This window comes from Daldinia childiae (assembly GCF_008694065.1).
Source record: "Daldinia childiae strain JS-1345 chromosome Unknown Scaffold1, whole genome shotgun sequence".
In the NCBI taxonomy this organism is placed as follows: Eukaryota; Fungi; Ascomycota; class Sordariomycetes; order Xylariales; family Hypoxylaceae; genus Daldinia; species Daldinia childiae.
The window spans coordinates 26,568-51,744 of NW_022984642.1; the positions used below are offsets into that span (position 1 = coordinate 26,568).

Sequence of the window (25,177 nt, forward strand, 5' to 3'; positions counted from 1 at the left end):
TTGTTTCCTTCACGATAGAGCGTCTTCTATTTTCATCCGTCCTCGCTTCATTTAGACCACCTAAGCCCAAGTCGAATTGCCAAGCAATATTATACACGTAGTCGCGATTATTATTACCCGTCTCTCCGTATCCGTCGTTCCGAGTACGATATCGCTCGGTCATGCCCAGCGCAACCTCTTCCGGCTTCGACGCCTCGGGCGGACCGACCCGGTCGCGAGATCATAACCAAGGAAACCAGGAACGCAAGTGTACTCCCGAGCAGAAAGCAGCGGTCCTGCGAATCCGGCGGTGCAAGGCGACCTCCTTCTACGACATCTTAGATCTCGAGGCCGTACGGACGACGTGCAGCGATGCCGATATCAAGAAGGCTTACCGCAAGCAGTCCCTACTCACGCACCCGGACAAGAACGGTCACGAACATGCAGACGAGGCTTTCAAGATGGTCAGCCGTGCCTTCGGCGTGCTAGGCGACAAGGAGAAGCGCGAAAAGTACGACCGCTTCGGTACCGATCCGGATAGTAGGTTTGAGAGCGCGAGGGCCCAGGCTAGCAATCCATTTAATAATTTTGGTGGTATGAGACCTGGTGGAGGGCCGGGGGCAGGATTTGGCGGGGGAGGCATGTGGGAAGACGAGATTAGCCCGGAGGAAATGTTCCAGAGATTCTTCGGTGGTGCTTTTGGTGGTCCTTTCGGAGGTGAGTTACCCACCTTCTATCCTTCTCTTTCGAAGGATGCGAACGGAGAGGAGAGAGATCTAACGCAGACTAGGGTTCGATACAGGACCGCAGTTTGTATTTAACATCGGCGGAAACAGGGGCTTCCGCGTACACCAGATGGGAGGAGCAAATCCGCGTAGGAGACCTCGGGAAGCTGAAGGTCAGCAGCGGCGTCAGACAGGTTGGGATACGCTCATCAGCCTGTTACCGATCCTATTTTTATTTGTGTTCCCGCTGCTATCGTCTATATTTTCAGGCGGCGAAACGCAACCGGCAGTACCCTCGATGGTTTTCGACGCGGCTGTGCCGCCTCTAACTTACCACCGAACTACCCCCAAACTTGGAGTCGATTACTATGTAAATCCAGCTCAGGTGGTTGACTGGAACGACTACCAATTTCGTCAGTTAGATAAAGAGGCCGAGGTCGGTTTCGTGCGCGTCCTCCGCCGCCGCTGCGATACTGAGATGCGCACCAAACGCGACCTAATCGACAAGGCGCAAGGGTGGTTCTTCCCGGATCCAGACAAGATGAAGATTGCCGACCAGTTTGAGATGACATCATGTAAGCGTATGGATGCCCTAGGTATCTCGCGGTAGTACACCTCTATAACTTGATTGTATTGTTTTCAAGCGACTCAAGTATACGAGACCTGTTGTCTAAAGACGTAGGCGAATCCGTGAGAGACTTAGTCAATATGACCACCTTGACGTTGATGAAAAGGAGCTACGCGTTAATTATGCCAGCGGGGATTTTCACAGATGCACCAGGCGTTCAGGGGGAGAGATTGGGAATCAATAGGGTAGCATATCCTCTGCTATGTCTAGTAGCGCGGAGCGGACGTGGGAGTTCTCATATAGACAGATAGGCATTCCTACGTGTGCCACGTTTTGGTCGGGTGTGTACGCTTCGTCTTGTGTAAAACGTGTTAATACTGGCTTACCTATATTTTAGTCGTGCTTAAGACAACCAACCCCTCAAGGCACATGTACCCTTATGACTACTGGATTCTCGTAGTTACCTATCAAGAGTATAATGCACTCAAATCTACTTTTCATATAGACTAGACGCGCAGTGAGACGGTAAAGACAAAAAATGTTCCCCAAATTTAATACTAATAGCATAGCACGTATATTATTCCAGCACGGCTTTAAAAGCAATGGGAAATAATAGTAAAATTACAACCTGCCATGAAGCTTTTAGCAAAGTTAAACCCTAAGGTTTGGGATTCTCAAGTTTGATTAATAGGTCAAATCGCAACATCCACATAATACACCAAGTTTAAAAAAGCGCTACAACTAGGCGGTAGCCCATGGTTTTATTAATTCGTACGAGTAACGCTCGACGTAGCTTGATGTAATATGCGATTTTCCTTCTTTTCGTGCGGGCACGAGAGTAAAAGAGGTCTCGCTTATACTCCAAGAGATATCTCGTCTACCTTATTCCCCGCCGCGGATCCATGGCCTCGTTACGTCTAAAGTCCCGGATCTCCTTAGTGCCTAGGCTTCCCAAACCCCCCTCGCTTCTACGCTCCCATCCACCGAGCCTAACCACGAGGCATGTTGCGTTATCGCCGTCGCTGCTGGCTTCGGTGGCATACGCCACAACGTCCCTAGCACCCTGCTCCGGCGTCTTCGCTTCCTTTACTACGTCCACGATCTCTTGATCGCTCAACGTTCCCGACACGCCGTCGGACATGAGAACGATGAAGCTGTACTGAGCCGGCCCCAGCTCCGTTCGCGTGATCTCCGGCTCGGCCGAGACGCCTAGACGCTTGGATGCCATGTCACCAAATGCCCGAGAGTTGGCAAGTCCCTGAATCCGCTCTTCGCCGAATGAATCCGTCACGAATGATGCCGCAAACCGTCGCAGCCGGTGCGACTCGCTTGGAGAGCTTGGGTGATGATCTGAAGTTAAAGGACGAGATAACCCGGTAGCAGTCTCGCATAGCAGGATGCGCGTATCACCCACGTGCCCGACTAATAGGGTGGAACTCGCAGCCGGGTGCCAGAACGGAGCAGGCGTTGGTGTAGAGATGAGAGCGACCGAAGCTGTCGAGCCCCCTTTAAATCTTGTACGGCCGCCGATGCCCTGGCCTGAAGGTGGCAGATGGTGCGGCTTTCCTAGCACCTCGTCAAAATTTAGAGCCGTATCGGCCACGTAGGGATCGTCAGGGTCGGGCTTGCGGGCTTGAGCGGCGATGAAGTCGAGATCTGCACGGAGAAACGCGTACGTGAGAACAGACTCGACGCTAACAGGTGGTTCGGGGGAATCAGGATCCCGTTTTAGTTGAAAGTAAGGGGGGTGGAAGCGCCGGAAATACCCGCCAACCGTATTCTTATATTCCTTTACCAGCTCGCTTTGTAGTTGCAGGGCCTTTGATCCCGATGCTCTAGCTGGCACGGGCTGAACACCCTCTATGGCGTCCGAGTTTTCGACTTCACGAATCGCGCCGCGCTTGTCTATTTCTGGTATGTCTGCCTTAGCCGATACGGCCTCTGAACCCTTGATATCCAGCCGGTCGAGTCTCTTCTGTCCGCCAGCTTCGCTGTCTGATAAGATTGGAGTTGGCGCGCTGAGAGATTCTGAATCTGACCTATGACCCTTCCGCACCGCCCGAAGGCTGCTTTTCAGCTCGAACTCTTCGGCTGCCTCCTCGATATATCCGTGGAGCTCATCCCGTAGGAAATCACTGCACTGGGTGCCTCCGTGACCGTCAAAAACGCCAAAGTAGAAGATTTGGGGATCTCCGTAGGGGCTGTCGGCTGAAGTTCCTTCTCCCATCTTGTTCATGGTGCTGCGGACGAGGCTAATAGGGGCCCGCTTTGCGAACGCGGGGATGTCGATGGTGCCAGCCTGATTCGTGTCTTCATTGTATGGCCTGGATCCTCTTGAATCTGCAACTCCGAAGTGGTGCTTAGCGCTGCGCAGGGGAATGCGCACGACGGTCAAGTCGCGGTTGGATGGCAAGTGAGGCGGAGACACGGGGGCTGCACCGGAAACTGCCGTGTGAGGCGCGGCGGCAGATCGAGGTAGCTTGTGGTGAGGACCAGCTGGGGCGCGAGAGTCCGGATGTAGCGAGGAGGACGGGAGGTGCGTGACAAAATACGTATGAAAGCTACGCTGGACGTTGCCATGAGGCGCGGTCTTTTGAACTCGTGATTCGACGCGGGACGAAGTAACATTCGTACTTTGTGGTGCCGGTACCGAGCCAGAAGGTCGTTGCGCTGCCGTGCACCTTACAACCGCTTGATGCGCATATGTCCGCGTCTGAGCATCGAAGAATGTTGCGATGAAGCCTACTCGAAGGATATGTTAGCTAGCCTGGAACTCTGGCAGAAGCTTAAGATTGAAATATGCAAGACCCTAGAATATCTGACTGACCATAGGTATCATTTAGAGACCACCGCTTCGGACGACCGCGACTAAGTCCCATCCCGACGTAGAAATACTGGTAGAGCGAGCGGGGGTTTTACTTGTTATAATGAGGCCTATAAGACGTGCGATGTACCCATCAGATCGAGAGGTAAAGATTTAGAAGATGTAGGAATTGATCGAGAAGCTCCGAAGTCCGGAGTAGAGAAACGTCCAAATGATAAGGGACTAGGCATGCCCAACCCAGTCTTGGTGATAGCTATAAATAATAAGACAAGGCAAGGCAGGATTCGAAAGAGGTTAGAAGCAATACTGTGTAGACCTAAGAGGTTTAAGGTATCAAGTTGAGATACCAATTGGCAAAAACTTGAACAAGGATTATTTCTCAGACGCTGACAATGTTTTTAGCTAGGTAGTATGCTAGGTAGTGTTAGGATTAACACCAATAGGAAGAATATCTATCGTATGAGAGTTATTAAATATTATATGCAGGCTTATTTGTTGGGATTAGATGGGATGAGGTTTGAGGTTTTGGGGAAAGAATACAGTGAGGTAGGATTGACAAGACTGACTTGTCTAGGACCGAATTACAAGAAGTCATTACCCCAACCCGACGCCTTGGACCGTTACAGGCTGGAAGGTTCCACTACCTACATATGTTTAGGTACCTGCCTACCTAGGTAAGTACCTTGGGTACACTAATTAGCCTCGTTTATCGACGTCGTTGTGAAACGAATTTACACTATTTATCTAGTGCATAGAAGTAATAGAAGACGCTTATGTGCTATGCCGTCATACTTGAGTATTAGCTCAAAGAATCTATGCGGGGCTATATTTCGCTTTTGGGCAGTCTACATGTAGCAATATAATGTGCGATAAGATAAAGATAATAAAGATAAAGAACTTTAAGAATAACTACAGGGGATACGAAGGGGTACGAAGGAATCTGTATTTACACGACATTGAAAATTGAAACAAACAAATGGCTTTTCAAGTTGCTTTTCGAGTATACCGCTCTATCTCTTGACCTTATAAATATATAATGGTCTATAGTCAAACGGATCAAATAATCCACATTCTCACCAAACTACATTTATAAAAGACAAGAAAAGACAAAAAAAAAAAAGCTGGATCCTGATCCGGCAAAGATCCAAGTCTTATGTAGCATCGACCTGCACCTCTCCATTTCCAACGCGGACAACACAGCAAAGATTAGCGCTCGTTCTAAACTCGTTATTGAATACCATATCCCCCCTCCTCTAGAGTCTCCCGTTCGTATTCTTTCTTAGACATTATTTTAGACATTACGTCTCTTACCGGACCGGATTATGTCTATATCCAATGTCGGCTCCGTCGTCCTACACCTCGTGGTATTCATAACAACCCTTGTCAACTTTCATTCGGCATTAGCTCACGTCGAACCTGTCATACTCATCGCCATCTACATAATCTCTAGGCTTTTTGCCCGGACTCCCGATGAATTTTGCATGTTAAAATGTCCCGAGTTTTAAATACCCAAGTCGATGTTGAAGTAGCCATCAACGGTTATGTGACCCCTAGCGAAGACTATTTTAACCGAGGCACCTCTTCGCCGGTTCTGTCGCTGTCGAATCGGGATCGGGATCGGGATCGTCGAGAGAAGAGGCCACCCCCGGTTCCTCTCCGTGCCCCGCCTAACGCTGATAGCCTAGCTAGGATGATCTCCAACGCCAGGAAGTCAAGAGGCGGGAAGAAGATTGGAATTCGGGATCGAATATGTTGTCATCAATGGACTTGGTTCACGATGGTACGTTTTTTATATAAGACTCCCAAGTATTTGCTTCTTAGCCGTTAACGCCGATTTAGACTATGGTAAGCTGAGCTGTTAAAAATACCTATACCCGCACGTCCTCGTGGTCTCATCTCTCGGTTTCCTATATGTTTAACGAATTGTCAATATAGGCAACCGGTGGCGTCGCCAACGTCCTCCACTCCGTATGGACCCCGTACCGCGCCGACTGGCTCTGGTATATTGGACTCGTCTTTTTTCTCTTTAATATATGTCTCTTCATCATGAACTGCGTCTTAATTACGATGAGGTTTATTATGGTCCCCGGAAGTTGCCTGCACTCGTTCCTAGACCAGGTGGAGTCTCTCTTTATCCCAGCCGTGGTAAGCTTCATTCGTAGTCTCCTCGTCGGTGTGGAGCTCATATATCACTCGATAAATAGGTAGTCTCGTAAGTAGTACGCAGTCGTATGAGTCTCCCGTGCGCTTACCGACTACGAACGCAGTACAGCCACCATATTAATCAACACCTGCGAATACGGAATCCCCATGACCGGCCCCTGGTTGCAGCGCGTGATGGAATGGCTATTCTGGATCTATATCGTTGTCAGTGTGGTGGCGAGCGCTGGCATGTACCTGATCTTATGGTCTACTCAGTTAGTAGGCTCGGCCTCTGAAGCATCTGGTTGTCCCTAACATATCGCACTCCCTTGCAGGATCTTTCCTATCCACACCATGACGCCTGTCTGGGTTTTCCCAGCTTATCCCCTTCTCCTGACCGCCCCGTTTGCCAGTACGCTCATAGCAGCAAATACGGCCGCTTCGGATAACCCGCCGGTCGATAGGTTAGCGATCGCGATGTGCGCAATAGCGGTGCAAGGGACTGGGTTTCTCATTAGCTTCATGATATGCGCTGCGTTTATCTATCGACTTATGACTCAGAAGTTACCGAGAGATATGCAACGGCCGGGTGTTGTGAGTTCTAATGAATGATATCTCTTGAGAAAGGCTGATACTCATGTAACTATCTAGTTTATTTCAATCGGACCTAGCGGCTTCACAGTAGCAGGATTAGGTAGGACTTTCTATTTACATGTCATTCCGCTATCCAGTTATGATATACCAAAGCACTCGGACTAACACACAGGTAGTCTCCCTTGGCCAGCAATCCAACGTCGTTATCCCGGACAACTTTCAGGGCTCGACCCACAGCGTCGTGATCCTGCGACTGCTCTCGACCATCGTCGGGTTGTGGCTTTGGGGCCTCAGCGTCTGGTTTTTCCTGGTTTCGGTCGGCTCCCTTCTGAAATACGTACGCCCCGAACGCAAGATGCCTTTTCAGATGACCTGGTGGTCCTTCGTCTTTCCAAACACAGCCCTCGTAACTGCTACGTTGGCGCTAGCAGCTGCCCTTGGTAGTACTGGACTTCGTATCACCGGCTGTGCAATGGCCGCCGTCCTAATCGTCGTCTGGGCGCTTGTCTTTATTTCCATGTTACGGTGTCTCTGGAATAAAGAGCTACTGTGGCCGAAGGAGTTAGAGAGCGAGTAGATAGGAGATGGAATACGAAGAAAATATTAGGGTTAGAAAAAGCTGGGTATTTTTTTTACCATGTCATCCAGAATCCTGGCGGTGCAAGAGATTGGTTGCAGCATTTAGCTATAGTTAGAGTGATTATACCCATATCTGATAGAGCTCCGGCAAAAATGACCCACGTCCGGAATTCGACAGAATATACTAAGATTATCTCAAATTTAGGTATCATTCTATTTTCAGCATGTAAATGCCTGCCTGTCAGAGCGAACGAAGAGGCGAGGTGAATATGGAATATCAGCTATATACTTGTGATGCTTGGTGCTTAGTGCATAATGATCATAAAATACCAGTGCAGACAAATCAAGGTACCTAGCTAGTCGATCTCTTCAATCTTAGGCCTCGCCTTCGGCTCCAAGGAAGGCAAGCTTGGAGCAGCCCCTATATCCAGCCCAGCTAGCCGAGTCAGCGTAGTAGTACCCTGGTCGTTCCGGGCCTCTGCAGCAGGTGATACCAAAGTGCTTAATTGCCAATTATGTAGGCTCTCTACAACGTCTCTCGCATGTTGCTGTACCAATCCATCGTTGTCCGTCTGAGCTACGTACTCTAGCACGCGCGCGATATCCTGCCGGCTCGGGTCAGTTAACCCGAAGCCAAGACGTTTGCCGCTCTCGCGTGCATCTGCGAGCGCCCGTACGAAATGCAAGATGAGTATAATAGCAGACCGGCGAAGTATACCAGTCTCTGGGCCTGTTTCGAGGGCAAGAACGTTAAGACATAGATCAACAGATGCCTCGACGAGAGGAGCACCTAGCCCGGCGACGTTGGTCTCTATAGCAACCGAGAACACGGACAGCGCCGAGGCACGCATACGCACGTCCTCGGCTCCGCGCTTGCTCTCCCAACCGGACACGATCTGCGCGATGAACCCGTTGCGCGCTTTCTCATCTTCCGTCTGCTCGTCGTCGAGTTCGCTAAGATCGGGTACCTCACCCTGCCAAGCATCCTGCGCGGCCTTGTTCTTCATCTGCTCGAGCCGCTCTTGGCGATCTTGTTTTGCTTTGGCTTTGGGACGTTGAGCGCGCCGTCCCGCGATCGCGAGGAGCGCTTCACCTACTTGCCGTGCCGTTTCGCCCGAAAAGGTCTCTCCAAGGCGCTGGACTACTTGGAGCAATGCCTCGCCGAACCGGAGACGAGTGTCAGTAGTATCTAATTCGTTAGCGTCGACGTAATGTTCCAGGATCTCCTTGATGGTTGAGCGGGGATGCCGGTCGGCTAGCTGAGTAAATAGCTTTACCACGGTCAAATTGACATAGTCATCATCTTCATTCAGTAGAGATGAGAGGAGGACCAGAGTGGCTTGAATATCAAGAATGGGGCTACTGGCTCGTATCAGGCTAGACAGCAGATTTAGACCCTCCGTGCGCACCGGCGGAGGTGAGTCCGACTGTGTGATATAGGAGATAGCTAAGTTGTAAGTCTTGCGATCTTCAACCTGGCGATCTGTAGGCATTGTTGTCTGTTCAGACGGATCTTCTATAGCATCCCGGTACTTCAGCAGGAGAGAAAGGTTTCGAGCCGTTTGCGATACGTCGGCCGCCTGTAATTTACTTATTCTTTCGAGAGAATTCTCTATAGATGCGAGAAGACCGGCGGGGACATTTTTTTTCTGAAAGCCAGGAGCCGTGACTACGAGATTCAGCAGGCTAAGCGCTACAGCTGTAGCGTCATCGTTGACTGTAGCCGATGACGTTTCGGACCCTCCTAGTATCTGGCCGACGAGTTCGAGCATTTGCTTCCAGCTCGAGACTAGCTGGCCTGATAGCTTCTCCATCATTTTCTGCAGCACCTTTGCCTCTATTAGCTGTACTGCCGGTTCTTTCTGTTTCCCTGCGTCCGGGATTAATTTGATCTCTTGCGTAGTATCCGTAGAACCGAGTGAATCTCGTAGCAGGCTCAGGAATAGTGTAGATATATCCGAATCGGTTCCGACTGACTGCAAGAGCTCTGTAAAGGCATCCGACTTAGACTCCAAGAGTCCTAGGCTCAACTCGATTTCTGAGTCATTTGTGCCTCTCCGTAGACGTTTTACCTGAATTTCAGAATCGCCGACCATCTCAAATAGCCACTGGAGCTTGGACGTATTCCTACTTCCGTTTACGAGAAGGTTACTAAGAAGCGTTTGGAACTTCTCCGGAGAGCCCGAAATTTTGAGATATATTTTTAGGAGAGCATTCGCCGGGTTTCTATACTGCTTGTCAAACTCACTACTCATAGGCGGCCAAGACGATAACGTCCATAGCGGCAGCATCAACGGAGTAAGAAGTCTCTTTGTCAAGCCGGGATTCGGATGCGAGTCCAGCAGAGAGGATAGGCGTCTTAGCGCGTTACGCAGATCGACCGCTTCGACGAGGATACCTTCTTTACGTAAGTCAACAACCTCATCAGGGCCGGCACTGAATACGAGGGGTTCTCTTGTATGCTCCTCGGACGATAGACTAGGGTTTATCCTGGAGAGCATTGGCTCGGCAAAGGCTTTCCACCCAGGTGTTCCTGAATTTTAGCGTTAGCGAATACAACTTTGTAAGAGCTTCCCTTGCTGAGTAGTACCAGGAGCCCCAAATTGCTTCCTCCCTAATACTCCGAAACCGATCACATAAGCGGCCGCCTTCGCAAGATCTGCGCCGTCTTTCCCGTCGAGGAGAACTAAGAGCTGGGGGGCGATTCCGGGAAACCATTGCTCCGGCGGGATGGTAGCGGGTGGCGTAGACAGCAGATTAGAGGCAAGTTTAAGAGCCTCCATGGTGATATTTGCACCTTGCTTCTGAGGTACGACCGCCTCGGATGGGTTTACAGCACTCGAAGGGTGGACAGAAAAGACAAATTCCAAGGTGGCCCGGACGCCATCATGTCGCTGGGGGAGCAAGGTGAGCACGTCCATCAAATGGATTCGAAGCCATGCCGGAACACGATCAGGTTGGGTCAACTTGCTTAGAGCAGACATAAGTGCCATGGTATTGGATCTATAACAGATGTTTAGAGAAGAAAAATGAAGTTATATCAGACTACCCACCTCGACAAGATGGTGCTAAGTTCCCGCTGACCTTCTGAGCGAGATTCCCCGTCGCTTTGAGGCTGAAAGGCCTTTAAAGCAGCCATCTCGATTGCGGATTCGAGCGTACTCTTTTGGCGATCCATGATGGCGTGGCAAGGAAGTTTACAGATTTCTTCAGACGTAAGATTAGAGAAACCTGGCTCGTATTTATTAAGTTTACTTTACTTATAAACTTTGACGGTATATCCAAAGGCGTTTAAATTTAGTATAGCGGACATGACCACATCGAACATAAAATGTATCTAACCTAAGAGGTATGTATGAGCTACGTCGATATAGATTACCTACCTCATATAGGTACCTAGGTATGTACTAAGTTGGTTAAGTGAATGAGTGGAAACAGTTGACGTTTGTGGGGTTGAATGAAGAATAGAGTTATAGGTACATGTCCACTAGCGATACTTTGAGTACATAGGTACTTTAACAGCGGGGTCAGATGACATTACCTAATAGCAACACGACGCGACCCTTTTAAATTCTCGCGTCTTACACTTTATTTACTTTCTTTTACTTCCACCAATCATCATACTCCTATAGCATCCATCACCAACTTCCATCTATCCTTTACCGGAGACTAGTCTACTGTTGATATTCAACCCGAGATACATGCTGCATTACTCTATCGCATTTTATCTCCCTCAAGTTAGAACTCTTTCGTTCATATCTTCTTCCTAGCGGAGAAGATTGAGCACATACAAAACTCGCACTACGCCTCCCCTACAGTCCTCCGATTCCCATTTTTCGAAAGGAATGTCTTCGCGACCCCTCGGTTGAATCCAAAAACACCTCATACGACACGTCGCTGCTCGGGGTATGGCCTAATGAGCATTGCCGCGTGAGGATTGTCGTATGAAGGTAGCCCGTCGTACCTGGCTAACGGATCAACTGCTAGGGAATGGTGTCTCGGAACTTAACCCTAACTGCCTTTTGGTTCCAAGTCTTGCGCTCATAACCTTCTAGATTCCGCTTTATAAGCTTCTCGTTGCACCTGTGAAAGTCATACTCTGCTGAAAAGTAGGGTTGGCTGATCGGGACTTCGAGGGGTGGAAGGGTGGTGGTCAGATACTCCAGTCGCTTTCGGGTGCGCGAAGTGCCTTTGCTATGAGTCTTACCAAGTACTCCTGGTCCGGAGTCGCTCGTCAGCTCTGTGCCGCTGGAATTTATACTCTGGTCTACATCGCCGTGCTGATGATTATTGTGCGGGCCGGAGACGATGGAAGATGGTTTTCTTGACAGCTTGCTGCTGTTGATCAGATGTAGCATTGACTTTATTAGGTCAGCTATGTGCCGATGAGGATGATAGGGAAGAACGTGACGCTGGCTACATACAGTCGAAAATCCGGGATAATTTCATTTTGTCGCTGGTATCGTTCGCCGGAATCACTTACGCTGCCGTCTCGTGACTAAGCTAAGTGAGCGACGGCCACGTGGCTACAACAGAAGGTTTTCCCGAGCCTTTCGATACATTTACCGCCGTGTCATACGCTCCGAGTACCCTGTCCCCTCTGGTCGCAGTCTGACCATCTGCAGTTGTCGGTGTAAAACCCGACCCTGTTTGAGCCGTCACGAATCCATCCACTCCATCTGCTCTAGCCCTTCCCAAGTCTCAGCACCGCATCGCGGCAGCAGCCATTGATGTGTCATTATATGAGGTGAGATCAGGCGCATTAACCTCATCCCGTGGGTCTTGTCCCACGACGATAGGGGACGCCAAACCTATTTGTCAGCTGCTCTCGCGGCGGTTGATGAATATCCCTCGCCTCTGCCAGATATGGACTGAGGAGAGATGACAGCGCGACTTTTATGGATGTCTTTTGGTCGTGCGGAAATGCCCCCCCTTGCTGCTTATTAGAGCTCGTCGGGGAGGAATCAAAAACCAGTCCATGTTGGCAATGCGTTCAACAGAAAGAGCACTTCTTGAGATCGAGATTGGTGTGAGAGGTTGATGCAACCTGCCGGTTTTAGCAGTAGATTTTGTCAATGATGGTATGGAATCATGTGGGAAGTAGGTTCCGTGGAACTGTTGCGAGGCACATGTGATTCTACAACCCGTCGGATGCCACTCCCTATAGGGACAGAATCGGGACCCATCTCGTGTTGGAGTCAAAGCTTAGCGCTTGTCCGGCTCTGTTCCCTGAAGCGAGTAGTGTCGGTGCGGGAAGTCTCAGTGTGGAAATTTTTTTTTTTGGATGCTGGTAAGGACAGGCCAATAAGGAGGGTAGTCCTAGGTTGTCCTCTACTCTACAGGTAGAGGGCAGCCCCCTGTTTTAGGGATAAGTCTCACCGCTATCCTCGAAACGTTCGTATCAGTTGCTAACGTCGAGCAGGTCTCTCATGTGCCAACAGGTCCGAGTATCTATCGACCACTTACTCATAACTAAAGCTCATCTGCTTTGGGCGAAATTCCGAAGTCTTCCGCTATGCGCTGGTTTGTGAATGACATCGCCGTACATCAACTTCTTGTAGTACACCTTTTACTCGCATTATACTAGCCATCTCAAAGTCGAACAGCGAAGTATTTTCAAATATATCAAGGTCCGTGAAGTCATGATTATGACGGTTTCTTCTATATTGCTATACATATATGGTTGAGGCAATGGTAATAGAGTTGGAAAAGGTATAGTTTGGGTAAGTATTACCGTCTCCTGCAGAAGAGCTATTGTATAGACGAAGCATCGCAGACGTCTTATTCACTATTCATAATCAACAAATGTCATTTACGTATTTGTGAGAAAGTTAGGTCGTGCCTTTAGCCATGAGGGTATCGCTGTTATTGAGAAGACGTGATAGTAATTCTCTACTTGATGTCAGACGCTTGTGTAATGTTTGCCTTGAATATTCAATTCTGTAGGACTCTACTCCGGACACGTTGACTGGATAGGCGGCGAGCAAAATCCCAAGCAATGTAATAGTGTAGCATGTATCTATGTCACCTGTAACGCATACCTTAATACAACTTAGGGTTAACTTAGAATTAGTAACACGGGATTGGGGGAATTTTAATAGACAGATCTTAACGGCTATCTTCTAAATCTTTTTTTATCTTCATTATAGTACATCTTCGTGTATATAACCGATGCCGATCCGATATGCAGCTTACCGGTAAACGGCACCGTTTTTTCTAGGCAGTCTGGGCATTCGGTGGCATGCCGATCAAGTCGATTTATTCCAAGGAATGAATGTACCTTAGGTGGTTACCGCGGGGCTATGTCAAGGCATTGGCATCAGCATCAGCATCAACATCAACGGGCAGTCATTACTATAGCAAACATTAGCCTACTGATTATTTTCCTGTGCTTTTTTTTTCGATTTCTCAATGTCTTTACGCTTGCATAAATATTCGTCTCGTTCATTATGGCCAACGACGAAAAGAGGTCCTGGTCATCACGCCTCTCCTTCTTTCGCACCAAGAGAGTCATCTTCACCTTAACCTTAATGGTTATTATATCTGTCGTATTGATCTGTGAGTTATATTATAGCAGATCCAAATACCTACTTGTCCTATATTCTAACTTCTCCTTTCCATCTCAGCTCTCGGTGCCACGCACATACTTCGACCCAAGCCAGATACCAAGACAGGTACCAAGTCAGATAGCAGCGATGATGATCAGCAACCAATTGATATTAACATTACGGCCAACGGCATCATGACCGCGCCGGGCAATTGGAAACCGAACAATTCCAGCAGCATCGCTAACGGCACGCCCTTGCGTATCATGTCGCTCGGCGCCTCTCTAGTTCGAGGTGAATTCTCGACTGGCGATGTCGGCTTTCGCAAGACGATGCGCGACGAATTGGTCGATCTTGGTGTCCCTGTCAATATGGTCGGCTCTCAACGCTTCGGCGAAATGCTTGATAACGATCTCGAGGCGTATGGTGGCAACCGCATCAGCCAGATTCACGAGCATGCCACGCATATAGTACCCCAGCTACAGCCCAACTTGTTTCTCATCCAAGTGGGAACAAATAACGTTCTACAAAATCGGGATGTTGATAAGGCCGGCACGCATATGGAAGATTTTATCAACTACCTATTGAAGGCATCAACGCGGGCTACCGTCATATTCAGCACCTGCTTGACCAACACAGTTCCCGATTGCGAGCCCAAGATCCTTGATGTCAACAAGCAGTACCGAGATGTCATCAAGAAGTTTGGTTCGAAGCCCGTTTTGCTGGCCGAGATGCATCCCAGCGAAGGCTTCCCTAACCGACCTCAGGCTATAGACATTGGACCGGACGGCACGCACCCGACGGACTATGGATATGACCTGATGGGACGCATCTTCACGGAGAGTATCCAGGAGGCAGATAGAAAAGGTTATCTCCGATGGCCGGTCGAAAACGGGCTCGAAAAAGACGGAGACGTAGGACGAGCCGAAGAGACTACGACGACCCCAGAACTCCCACCCCCGACTTCTACGAGTAGCGAAACTAGTCTAGAACGTACGGCAACGGCTATAGGGGCCCATCGTTAAAAACCGTAGCTAGTCTCGAGTACTTCATATACGATTTAACATAGTGCGGATTGATTATATCGCGTTAATCGAGTCAAGTTGAGTCGAGTATATCGCAATTTAACGGTAGTACTCATCTAAGGACGTATCCCGAAGAGATGGTTCAATCTCCGGACACCCCGCAACTTGGATCGGCTAGGCGCTGCCTCTGTAACGAGACTAAATACGATCGAAATCGCGACGTCGTGTTGCTAAAGGGAGACTAGGATCTTGAAACGTAACTCCCAAGCCACATACACATGTAGACAGGTACTTACCTATTAGTAACTACGTAGAGTGCCTAACACTTACATGGATTCAGCTCTTTGTTTTTTTTTTTGTCTTCCATCATGATATTAGAATCTCGCTTTGTCAATTATTAAATTGATACAAAGCTATCTACCTAAGTATTATTATTGTTATGAAACGCCATTTCTGTGGACTAAATTCTCACCTAGGTATCGAGGCCGATAAATCTCGAATAGGCGCTAATACGTACATATTACCCCCTGTCCCCCCCGGACCGTCTCATACTTGGTCGAAACAACGAGGGTTACAACACCAACCAGTTATGATATATGTGTTATAGGGTTACGCGAGTATCCATCTAGTTTCGATTATTGACTGTCCCATAAAACTAATGTCTTGTCCTGATCTCCATGATCTGCAACTTTCTTTTTCTTATACACTCTTCGCTTCGACCGACCCTACTATAAAACCAGTAAATAATCGATTCCCCTGTGTAGATCACGATGGAATCTCAAAAAGCCAAGTACGCAAACTTACGGCCTGTCGATGATCGCGATGACTCGAGGTCTAGCACCGAAGTCGAGGATTCTCTGATGGGTGATGAGAAGCAGTGGCACGACGTAGAACTAAATAGGCCGACGACACGAACGGGGAGACTAGGCAGATTCGTCACGGCTTTTAAATCGGCGAGATGGATCATCGATACGGGTTTACTGCTAATTATACTGGTGCTGTTAATCCGAGACCAGTGGCGCCGGCCGGCAGCGGAAGAAAAAGAAGTCAACCCGTGGCAGTTCGGCCAAGACCTAACAGGAGTTGGCCCTAGATGTAAGCTTGACTCGGTTACTAGCTGCAATCTCTTGATCAAATCTGACAGACTCTAGTTTCTCAAAGAATCACAACATTTGAGAGAGATGAATCTTACGCGCCGAATAACACGGCTGAGTTTTTCACGGATAAGGTATTGCAAAGATGGAATGACCTGATGCCAAGTAAGTATTCGCGACGATTCCGGGTTCCAGGAATTCTACTAACTATCGGATAGAGGGCATGGGGTTCGTATGGGTGAATGATACGCAAAACTATCATGATCTTCCAACACCTATTGAGTGGCCGGATAAGACCGTCTTTACAACGTCGGCGACGCATCAATTGCACTGTCTCGTAAGTTGCCTACTAACTCATCCATTCCCTTATAAACGCTGTAGAATCAAAATCTAACTAATCTATCAACGATAGTTTGCCATTGTTCAGACGTACTCGGGCTTAACCTCGGGTCACGAGGTACCAGGCGACCATCACTGGCATATGATCCACTGCTTCGACTACATGAGACAAGCCATTATGTGCAGTTCTGATATGGCCTTAGAAGGCCTCGAGACAACATTCCCGGACCACAATGGAGGTTCCGACGGTTGGGACTCTAAGCATGGTAAGCCCCAATACATTTTATCATATTCCATATCGAATACTAATAGTTTAAAAAGTATGCCGAGATTGGAACGATGTCAAGTCATATCTAGAAAGCGTGCGAGCGTATGATGACCAGCTAATCTACTGATTTTATATTGTTTTTTGTATAAGCGATGATGAGCGATTGGAGTTAGGCGTAGAATCCCAGGTTGGCTGTCAATTTATTACCTGTGTTATGAGTGTCAAGAGAAACCGTAAAAGTTATTGGGTAGTAAAACATAAGATATGGCAATTTGCTTGACAATAATAAATTATCTACCTAGGCAAGGTACCTACATGAATTACCAATATGAATTACCAATATAAATTACCAATATGAATTACCTATGTGAATGTTGCCCTTTAAACCACATAATTAAACCTATTTCAGATATACACACCCATATTTACCGCAAACTCTCCCTTCGCTCGCTTCTCTTAAGCGGCGAGCATCTGAGCATCTTTCTTCCTCTGCTCTTGTTCTTTAGCGGCCTCCTCGGGATAACAGACGGGACAAGTCTCGTTGATGACAGGGGAGATCGGGTGGCCACTCTTTGTCATGATGCTGTTAGTAATACGTGTAGGATGGTAGCCTTGACCCTGCAAGCCGAGTCTTGCGGTTAAACACCTCTTCACTACGGATCTAGTATGGCGACTATGCACCGGGTTCTTGCATCTTCTATAGTCTTCTACAGTACTCTCGCACATCTCGACTAACTTCAAATATGGATGAACAGGGAGGATATTTGAGTACAACTCGTTAACGACAGGTGGTCCCTACAGAGGGTTGAAGGATTGTGTAGGAACTTAATAGCAAACTGGGAAACTTTCTAATGGCTAGAAATCTGACTGAGAATGCAATCTACCGGCATGTACGCCGTTATAAACCATTAGGTTCCTTCAACAATAACCTTGATATTCAACAAAGACATTGTGTACTGTCGTCTTTCACCTTTGCAGCCCAGTTTAACTAATTTGGTATTAAACTTCATTTAACTAAGATACTAAGCGGCTTTTTATGTCTCTTAGAGTTAGCACTTTTCTTTTAGCTGGCTCTTTTCGCGACCTTTTAATGTTTGTTCACCTAATTTTTTTTCCCTCGCCACTTACTTGACTACAAGCTGTACTAAGAGATTCAATATCGACTACACAGCCCACAGTATAGTAGGTATGTATAATAATCGAAGCATTGTTATCTAAACTAAGCAGCAAAGTACCAAGAGAACAAACAATTTTCGAACTCTACAATAGCAAGCGAGACTATTTGTTTCGTATCCAATGATACTACAAAGCATTCTTAGATACCCTGACAATATTCGCTAGACTATAAGAATTTTTCCCTGGGAGGACAATATGTACGAGCGAGGCTTTATCTCGGTAAAGAACCGCGCCCATCTCATTTTTATATTAGTCAATCTCGAATTGATCGTGTTATGAAGCTTTAATATCCGGTGGCTATAGATCATAAGCAATTCGAGGCACCGTTAACGGGATATAGCACCTACCCGTTAAACAACCCTAGGGGTACATAAATTCTTGTAAATTGCTAAGCTGATACGATATCGACTACAAGCCTACATTGAACAAGAATATTTGAAGACTATTTCTCTAGTTTCCTCGTGTTGTTAATAATGTAAGGGTCTTGGACATTGTGACGAGGCTACATTACAGTGCTACCTGAAGAGAGATATTATCTTAGGAATGTAAGACAGGTAGGTATGCATGAATCCGAAGCAGTACTAAGAATAGCTCGAGTTTATAAGCATGTGGCTTGCTGATTGTTGGGTAATTGCTAATTGCGAATACATGTAGCCAACGGATGTTAAAATATAAGGTTGAATTTAATGATAAAGCTTCGAAGGTTTGCATTGCCGAATCTATTAATAATATAGGTAACAATATAGGTACCTCAGGTAACAAAATAAGTACCTAGTTAGTTCTTACTGATTCTTACCTCCTTTTATGCTTTGGCTTTGCTATATAAGTTTTGAAGGATACATATGACATGTGAACGGCTAGAGATATTGGGACCGTGCATGGTGCAAAATACATGCAGCAGGCGACTTAGCCCCTGAACGCTATTGCCGGATATCTTACACAATGCCCGCCTAATACCTGAGGTACTTATGTGCATGTGGCCAAGAATTTGAAGTAACTAAGGTACCTAAGGTAGTAAAGTATCCATGGCAGCCACAATTCTCTGCACTCTACAGCTACATAGGTACAGTTAGGTACTCAAGATGTAGGTATACCTAAAGACTCTAGGTACATACCTGGGTGGGTAAGCGGGTAGGTACTGTAAGCAGCTAAATGGCCGCTAGTAAGGGACGGCAGGTACAATACCGCTAACGCGTTCCTCGGGCCATGCGCCACAGTAGAGACGCGGAATTTTGGCCGATCTAGACGTCAAAGAATTTCTGGCCTGAACCCTGAATATCTGAACTAAACTATTAACCTCAACTTATTTGCGAAACCAAGTAAAAATTACAGAATAATAGAATTACTTGCTACTTTCCTTTTACCTCAAAAATTGTATCTCTTTATCTACCTTAGGTACTTAGGGTATTCAAAGTTCAGAGTTCAGAGTTCCAAGTCTTCAAATCTGATCTTGCGTTACAAATCCCGTGCCGCTTTGTCCTTTTTGCCGCCTTGCCGCTCTACCCTATCAGACCAAACCAAACCAAACCTGACTCGGCCGTGCATTATCCTGTCTCCCTTTCCTACTCTGTTCCCTCCGGTGCGACTGTGTGAGGGAAAGACGACAGGAAAGCAGGGGGAGAGGTTCGAGCGAAGATGCAATGTCGTATCCACCGGCCAAGCGACAGCGATCCAACACGTCGCGAGATTCCGTCAACGGCAACCCGCAGACTACAGCTCCCGCCCTGCGACATCACCAAATCAGTCAGGGTATCAACTTGTACTCGCCTACGGGCTACGAGAATGGCGGCTATTCCCTTCAACCTACCGCACGCCAAACTGTTGCCTACAACCCCTACTCTCCCGGTGCGGTGACAAATTCGGCTGGCGGATACGGCGGAGCATACCAGACCTCGTCGACAGGTTACGGTGCCAGTCCATACAGTCCCCAACAGCAGGCTAATACCTTCGCAACTCACTATTCTCAACCACCTACAAACGGCCACATGACGTCTCATGCTACACACTTTAATGGAATTCGGAATGGGAACTTCGCCGAGACACAGGTACAGGCACAAACACAAGCACAGGCCCAGACGCTCTTACAGGGACAGTCACCGCAGACGGCCACGGGTGGAACGTATTCGCCTGTACCGACAAATCACCACATCGCAAATTATAACCAACAACAACGTACTAACCCTCCGACGTCCACAATACCACAACATCTATCACAATATGGGGAGACGTACACTTCCCAACCCACCGCGCACGCCACGTCGTATCATGCCAGTACCAATTCCTATTCCGACGCTTCTACCTTGAATTCCCACTTTAGCCCGGCACATCTGCAAAGTCCGGCTCCTCTATCGACCTCCGCAACCCAGAACGGAAATGGTCATACTCCTGACGATGTCATGCAAGAGGATGACGACGAGGAAGAGGATGCGCAAGGCGAGACTGCAGACGAGTCGACAGATGTAAGGAGCAGCAAGAAAATTTACCAGAGGGTCTATATAGGGATTGTAGAATGCTAACCCCACGCCTTGTAGGTTTACACGAATCCCGATCCACCAAACGGGTCTATATCGTCCATACAGTCAGTTCCCACGCCACCCATCGATGCGTCATCTAGAGGCGGTCAACGAATTAAAAAGTGCTCCTGTAAGACGGGACGCGGAGACAAGAAGGCGTGCGTGTTTTGTGTCTGCAGTAAGCATGGACTTGGTTGCACTCCGACTTGCTCGTGCGGCGACGCATGTGCGAACCCCTTTGCGGACCTGACGCAATTCTTCGGCCCGCTGTCTACGTTTCCGAAACCCTGCGGTGCTAATGCATGCTTTGCCACTTGGCTCTGTAACCAACCGAACGTCGAGGAGTTGGATGTGGATCTGATAATAGACATACTGTTGTATGACGACACGTCGTGGGCTACTATCAAGGAATACTCAGAGCCGTTCAAGAAGTGGGAGGATAGTTGGAAGCGGACCCGTGGGGGTAAGAGGAAGAAGAGCCGTGAGGAGCGCGAGCGCCTGGAATTCGAGCTGCTCCGTGGAGCCCTAGGTAACTGCAACCAGACCGATTTCTACGGCTACTGGTATAGTTTTTGTCAAGGTGGCTGGGTAGCAACCGATCTCTGGGACCATTGCCAGGAGTGTCGCGTCTGCAAGCCCAGCGCGGAATGGCACTGCGACAAACATAATCGCTGCACATCAGAACGCGTCTGTCCCGATTGCGCATCGACTGCACCGTACCCGAACATGATGTCTTCGTATCCGGATCCCGGTAGTTAGTCCGGTCTCGTTCTATATGAGAAAGGGTACCTTTCCTTAATCTTTATCAACATTTGGGGGGTGGATGGAAATCGGACATAGACAGCGTGCGTTGGGGATACATAACGGTATTTGCTATAGCTTACTTGCGTATATCTTGCCTTTTAGCGAGAGTGCGTGCGTTGGCACGGAAACATACGAGGACTTCGGACAAAAGACAGATCGATCAGTTAAGGGGTGCGTACCAATGTATAAGAACTAGAGCCAACATTATCAATATCAAGGTCGTGGCTTGGGACTAAAACCCGGCTAATATTGTCACCATCTAGTTCGCTATTATGCGTCTAGAGTTCTGTTATATCTGGTAACGATCCTTCCCGGCTATCGATATCTTTAACCTCCAGTAGTCCTATAGACCTGATGAGCGATATAATTTAACTCGAATACCTTAGGTGCTCAACCTTCTACGTCGACTAGACAGAGGCTAAAAAATGAAGAACGACTGATCTAGCTCTCTTCCGTTCGGTATGGTTCGACTATACAACATACGTATTTTAAGTAACCACCAGTTTATACCATAAGGCCTCGTTTAGATTAACCCTCATGAGAGTAATATAACGCGTATTCCAGGCACGGCGGCAATGGCTAGCTATATCGACTGCGTCTCCAAACGGATATTCTTACATCGACAGATTACTCAAGTTCTAGCTATTACTACAAATGCCTACTTCATTACCCAGTTCACGAATTGATATCTCGGGCAGATAGCTTGGAGTAGGGTGTAGTCGAATTGAGTTTCGCTGGAAGTAGGAAAGTCCTCCTGTTGAAGAAACGGTAATAGGCCGATGATGTAAACTAAACCAGGCTACTCGCGGTACTGGGTAGGTACCTACCTAGGTATATACTACGATTATAGAGGAGGCTTAATGCTATCGAAAACATGCTCCTAGAAGGACAACCTACCTTAGGTACCTAAGGGACATTATCCACTCCGGCCACGGAATTATGATACTAAATGATAAACTATCAAGGAATTGCTACTCCTTACAACGACAGGGGCTTATTTTAGTCTGAAGATTCATGAATAGTGGTCCTAAGGATCTCTCTTAATCTTCATGATCAACTTCTCGATCTTGACCCTCCCTGTCTTGTGGCCCTCTGGGGATTTCTAATTTCCGGAAAATGCGGCTTAGTTACGGGATTTAGGGGAATCAAACATCGTCCGTATTTGTTAGTTACTAGGTCAATCATAATTAAATTCTCCGAGTTCGTGGATGCCATAGCTATTACCCCAATACTATACCGAATCTCGGCGGTTAACGATGTCCTTTAGTACTGATAAATTTCAGAGTGATAGTATGCAAGTGTAATAATCAATGATTAATGACACATGAATAAATCAAGGACAAGGCTAAAGATTGCTAGGTTAATACGATGCAGTCAATGTGCTCCGATCCGTCCATCTCGAAAGGGAATGAACCGGAAGTTGACTGAGCCTGGTATGTGGTAGCATGCAGATCTGTGACCCATGTCACGATGCGCTCCTCTCTCGCAAGGGTATATCCTGGGTGACTAGGCTTAGGCCTGGTAGGTGGAGTTTAGGGATGGCTTGACGTGCATCTTGTCTATATTACGCACATGCATGCACCAAGATCTCGCCAGCTCCCGTATCTGTGTAGTTGTAGTTTGGAGGAGAGAGACCAGGTATACAGGACCCGGACGTGGCTCGACATGACTAGGGCGATTGGGTGGAGGTAAGAGATGCCACATCAGTCGAATCTTGTCTATAAGATGATTTACTCGGCTTGCCTAAAATTTTGAAAATGCTACCTATTAGACAATGTTTTATGTGTTCTATGAGAAAATCCTTTCGGCTGAACCGCCGCTACGGGTCGTGTGGTAGGCTGACTTGTTAGCCACGTTTCGATTATGGGTGTTGGTCCGCCTGCTTTTCTAATGGCCAATAAGGGGGATCTCTACATTAAAGGTTGGTCTAAGTATTAATCAAAAAGGGTATGGTTTAGGGATTCGTAATGCACTATATATGAAAAGAGGGATTTTGTACAAACAACAGCAAGGCAACCAGGGAAACGTTTCTACGGATTCGATACCTATCTCCAGAGCTCCCTCGGGTAGCTATTATAAGAGATCTTATGTACCTAAGAGTATATGAATAGAACATCAGGTCAACATGCATTTGGGATATCTAGGTTTAGCCCGTGGACATAATAAATACCTACACTTATAGATATCGGCCTCGATGTCAAGCTGTCGGAATATACATATATTAATATATTGACTGCACCTACCCATTAAGACGTCTTATAAAAGTAAACATATTAGCCACTAACCTAAGGGATGTATACTTACATAAACCAATGTTGGATATTTCACGTCTCGAAGTGGATAAGCCGGTTTATACCTCTCACATGTAACATGCGTATATTGAAATTACCAATGAAGTCGGCAAGCGATGGTGATATTACATGCTAGGAGGTACCTAGGTAGTTAAGAACCAACATCGCACGTAATTTCTTAGATTTGATATCTTAAATGGCCTTTTAAGGTGTGTGGTTGAGCAACGAGGGCTCTAATATCAACCAACACTTGAATCTAGAGCGTGGAAGAGAGTATATGGGTGATGTAAGTCTTGACTGCTCATGTTTCTATTATCTGACCCTTGTAGTATGAACTATTCTTCCAATATTCCTGTATTCTCATGATTTTCTCGTCTAGCATCTGGTCTATCTATTATCTAAAACTGGCTGTTTAAATCAAGACTGTCCTCATAGATATGAATGATACGCAGGTCACATACAACTTATCCGGATCTCCGCTTTTGTATCTTCCATGCGAGCTGGTTGTACATACTGCGTCGTATCTTCCCCTAGACGACTTGTTTAGCCTACGTTTGACATGTCGTCGCGTCGAGACGTTCCTATTCGAAACCTTCTCGGCCGAATTCTTTTCTGATAGACGATTTATGGTCAATGAATGGTGAGTACCTAGGAATACCTTGTGATCCCATAGGAACTTATGTACCTTTATTAAGCCTATCTGATATCGTCATTAATCATGCCATAGTACGTATTCCACGCCTACCTTATTCGGCACGTAGTCTCTAGAGGAGATAATAAAGGATTACGATCCTCTTTGCCCTTTGCGGTCTCCTATATAACCCTTTCTATATGTTATCATATACTTTGTTGACAACTGTTGGCATACGCAGATAGCCTGAGATGTCTATTGAATATATCGAAGCACCCTCATCTGTCAAGGTGCTTGTCAAGGCTGACTATTGGGCTTGATCGACTATATAGCAGCGATGCCTTGCCAAGCTTTGGGAATCGAAATGGAAATGCTGATAATCCCCATGTAAAGAACGGAATTGAGCCCTATAAACTAGAGGAGCTTGCCGCAGAGCAGAACTGGCTAGTCAATAGCGGGCGATTGCAGCTGTTGCTTGGCGAAGCTTTAGAAAATTTGGCAAACGTGGTAGAACTTAGCTTACGGGATGCTAATGCCGTGAGAGGACATTTCCGCCCCGGATTACGACGGCAGCTTGTCAGCTACGGGACTGCCGAAATCTGCCGGCAGACAGGGGTAGATTTTCTTAGCGACGAACCGCGCCTTCATTCACAAGATCAGTTTGCCGACATGGTATTCTCGGCTGCTCTGTTGGCTGTCGCGAGGAGCGGAAAGCGACTGGACGCCATCAGCGTAGACATACAAAGACAGGATATGGGATTATCTAGCTCAGCTTTTGTGTTCCCGAGGTCTCTTCTTGAATCCCTTAGGCCTACTTTACAAAGCCTGCGGTCTCTTAACCTCTCCGTGAGCTTCACTTACATATCGCTAGGCAGCTTTGCGCACGGATCTCTAGGTTTCCTGCAGTGGCAACCCCATTATCTATTCTCGCTGCTTGAGGAGACACCTAACTTGGTTAGTCTTCGGGTGATATCCAAGGGAAAAAGCTTTCTGCTGGATGGGGTAATAGAATGGTTGGCTCGACTGATAGACTTGCCAACCGGGAAGCAAGTCGAGAAGGCTAAAGGGTTACGCATGGAC

The 25,177-nt window shown here is 47.4% G+C and overlaps 7 protein-coding genes across 7 annotated transcripts; 5 read left to right on the top strand and 2 right to left on the bottom strand.

The window, feature by feature from the left end:
- Nucleotides 1–161: 161 nt before the first annotated feature.
- On the top strand, nt 162–1,314 carry GL218_00008 (putative J domain-containing protein C17A3.05c; the record flags this gene model as incomplete). Its single annotated transcript, XM_033576416.1, has 2 exons — nt 162–696; nt 770–1,314. The coding sequence occupies 2 exons, from the start codon at nt 162–164 to the stop codon at nt 1,312–1,314; spliced, it is 1,080 nt and encodes a 359-aa protein (XP_033442265.1).
- An 835-nt stretch (nt 1,315–2,149) lies between these two features.
- GL218_00009 (Protein phosphatase 2C like protein 4) lies at nt 2,150–4,151 on the bottom strand (the record flags this gene model as incomplete). Its single annotated transcript, XM_033576417.1, has 2 exons — nt 2,150–4,014; nt 4,100–4,151. 2 exons carry the CDS (start codon nt 4,149–4,151, stop codon nt 2,150–2,152), a joined length of 1,917 nt encoding a protein of 638 aa, XP_033442266.1.
- Nucleotides 4,152–5,585: 1,434 nt separating this feature from the next.
- GL218_00010 (Malic acid transport protein) lies at nt 5,586–7,409 on the top strand (the record flags this gene model as incomplete). The annotated part of the gene is made up of 7 exons (XM_033576418.1): nt 5,586–5,876; nt 5,936–5,941; nt 6,032–6,096; nt 6,364–6,513; nt 6,574–6,832; nt 6,890–6,932; nt 7,009–7,409. 7 exons carry the CDS (start codon nt 5,586–5,588, stop codon nt 7,407–7,409), a joined length of 1,215 nt encoding a protein of 404 aa, XP_033441770.1.
- Nucleotides 7,410–7,767: 358 nt separating this feature from the next.
- GL218_00011 (uncharacterized protein) lies at nt 7,768–10,589 on the bottom strand (the record flags this gene model as incomplete). The annotated part of the gene is made up of 3 exons (XM_033576419.1): nt 7,768–9,944; nt 10,002–10,414; nt 10,465–10,589. 3 exons carry the CDS (start codon nt 10,587–10,589, stop codon nt 7,768–7,770), a joined length of 2,715 nt encoding a protein of 904 aa, XP_033441769.1.
- Nucleotides 10,590–14,153: 3,564 nt separating this feature from the next.
- GL218_00012 (uncharacterized protein) lies at nt 14,154–14,981 on the top strand (the record flags this gene model as incomplete). Its single annotated transcript, XM_033576420.1, has 1 exon — nt 14,154–14,981. One exon carries the CDS (start codon nt 14,154–14,156, stop codon nt 14,979–14,981), a length of 828 nt encoding a protein of 275 aa, XP_033441768.1.
- Nucleotides 14,982–15,751: 770 nt separating this feature from the next.
- On the top strand, nt 15,752–16,809 carry GL218_00013 (uncharacterized protein; the record flags this gene model as incomplete). Its single annotated transcript, XM_033576421.1, has 5 exons — nt 15,752–16,076; nt 16,133–16,240; nt 16,294–16,412; nt 16,488–16,680; nt 16,736–16,809. The coding sequence occupies 5 exons, from the start codon at nt 15,752–15,754 to the stop codon at nt 16,807–16,809; spliced, it is 819 nt and encodes a 272-aa protein (XP_033441767.1).
- Nucleotides 16,810–19,498: 2,689 nt separating this feature from the next.
- On the top strand, nt 19,499–21,130 carry GL218_00014 (uncharacterized protein; the record flags this gene model as incomplete). The annotated part of the gene is made up of 3 exons (XM_033576422.1): nt 19,499–19,903; nt 19,961–20,317; nt 20,390–21,130. 3 exons carry the CDS (start codon nt 19,499–19,501, stop codon nt 21,128–21,130), a joined length of 1,503 nt encoding a protein of 500 aa, XP_033441517.1.
- Between the last annotated feature and the right edge of the window lie 4,047 nt (nt 21,131–25,177).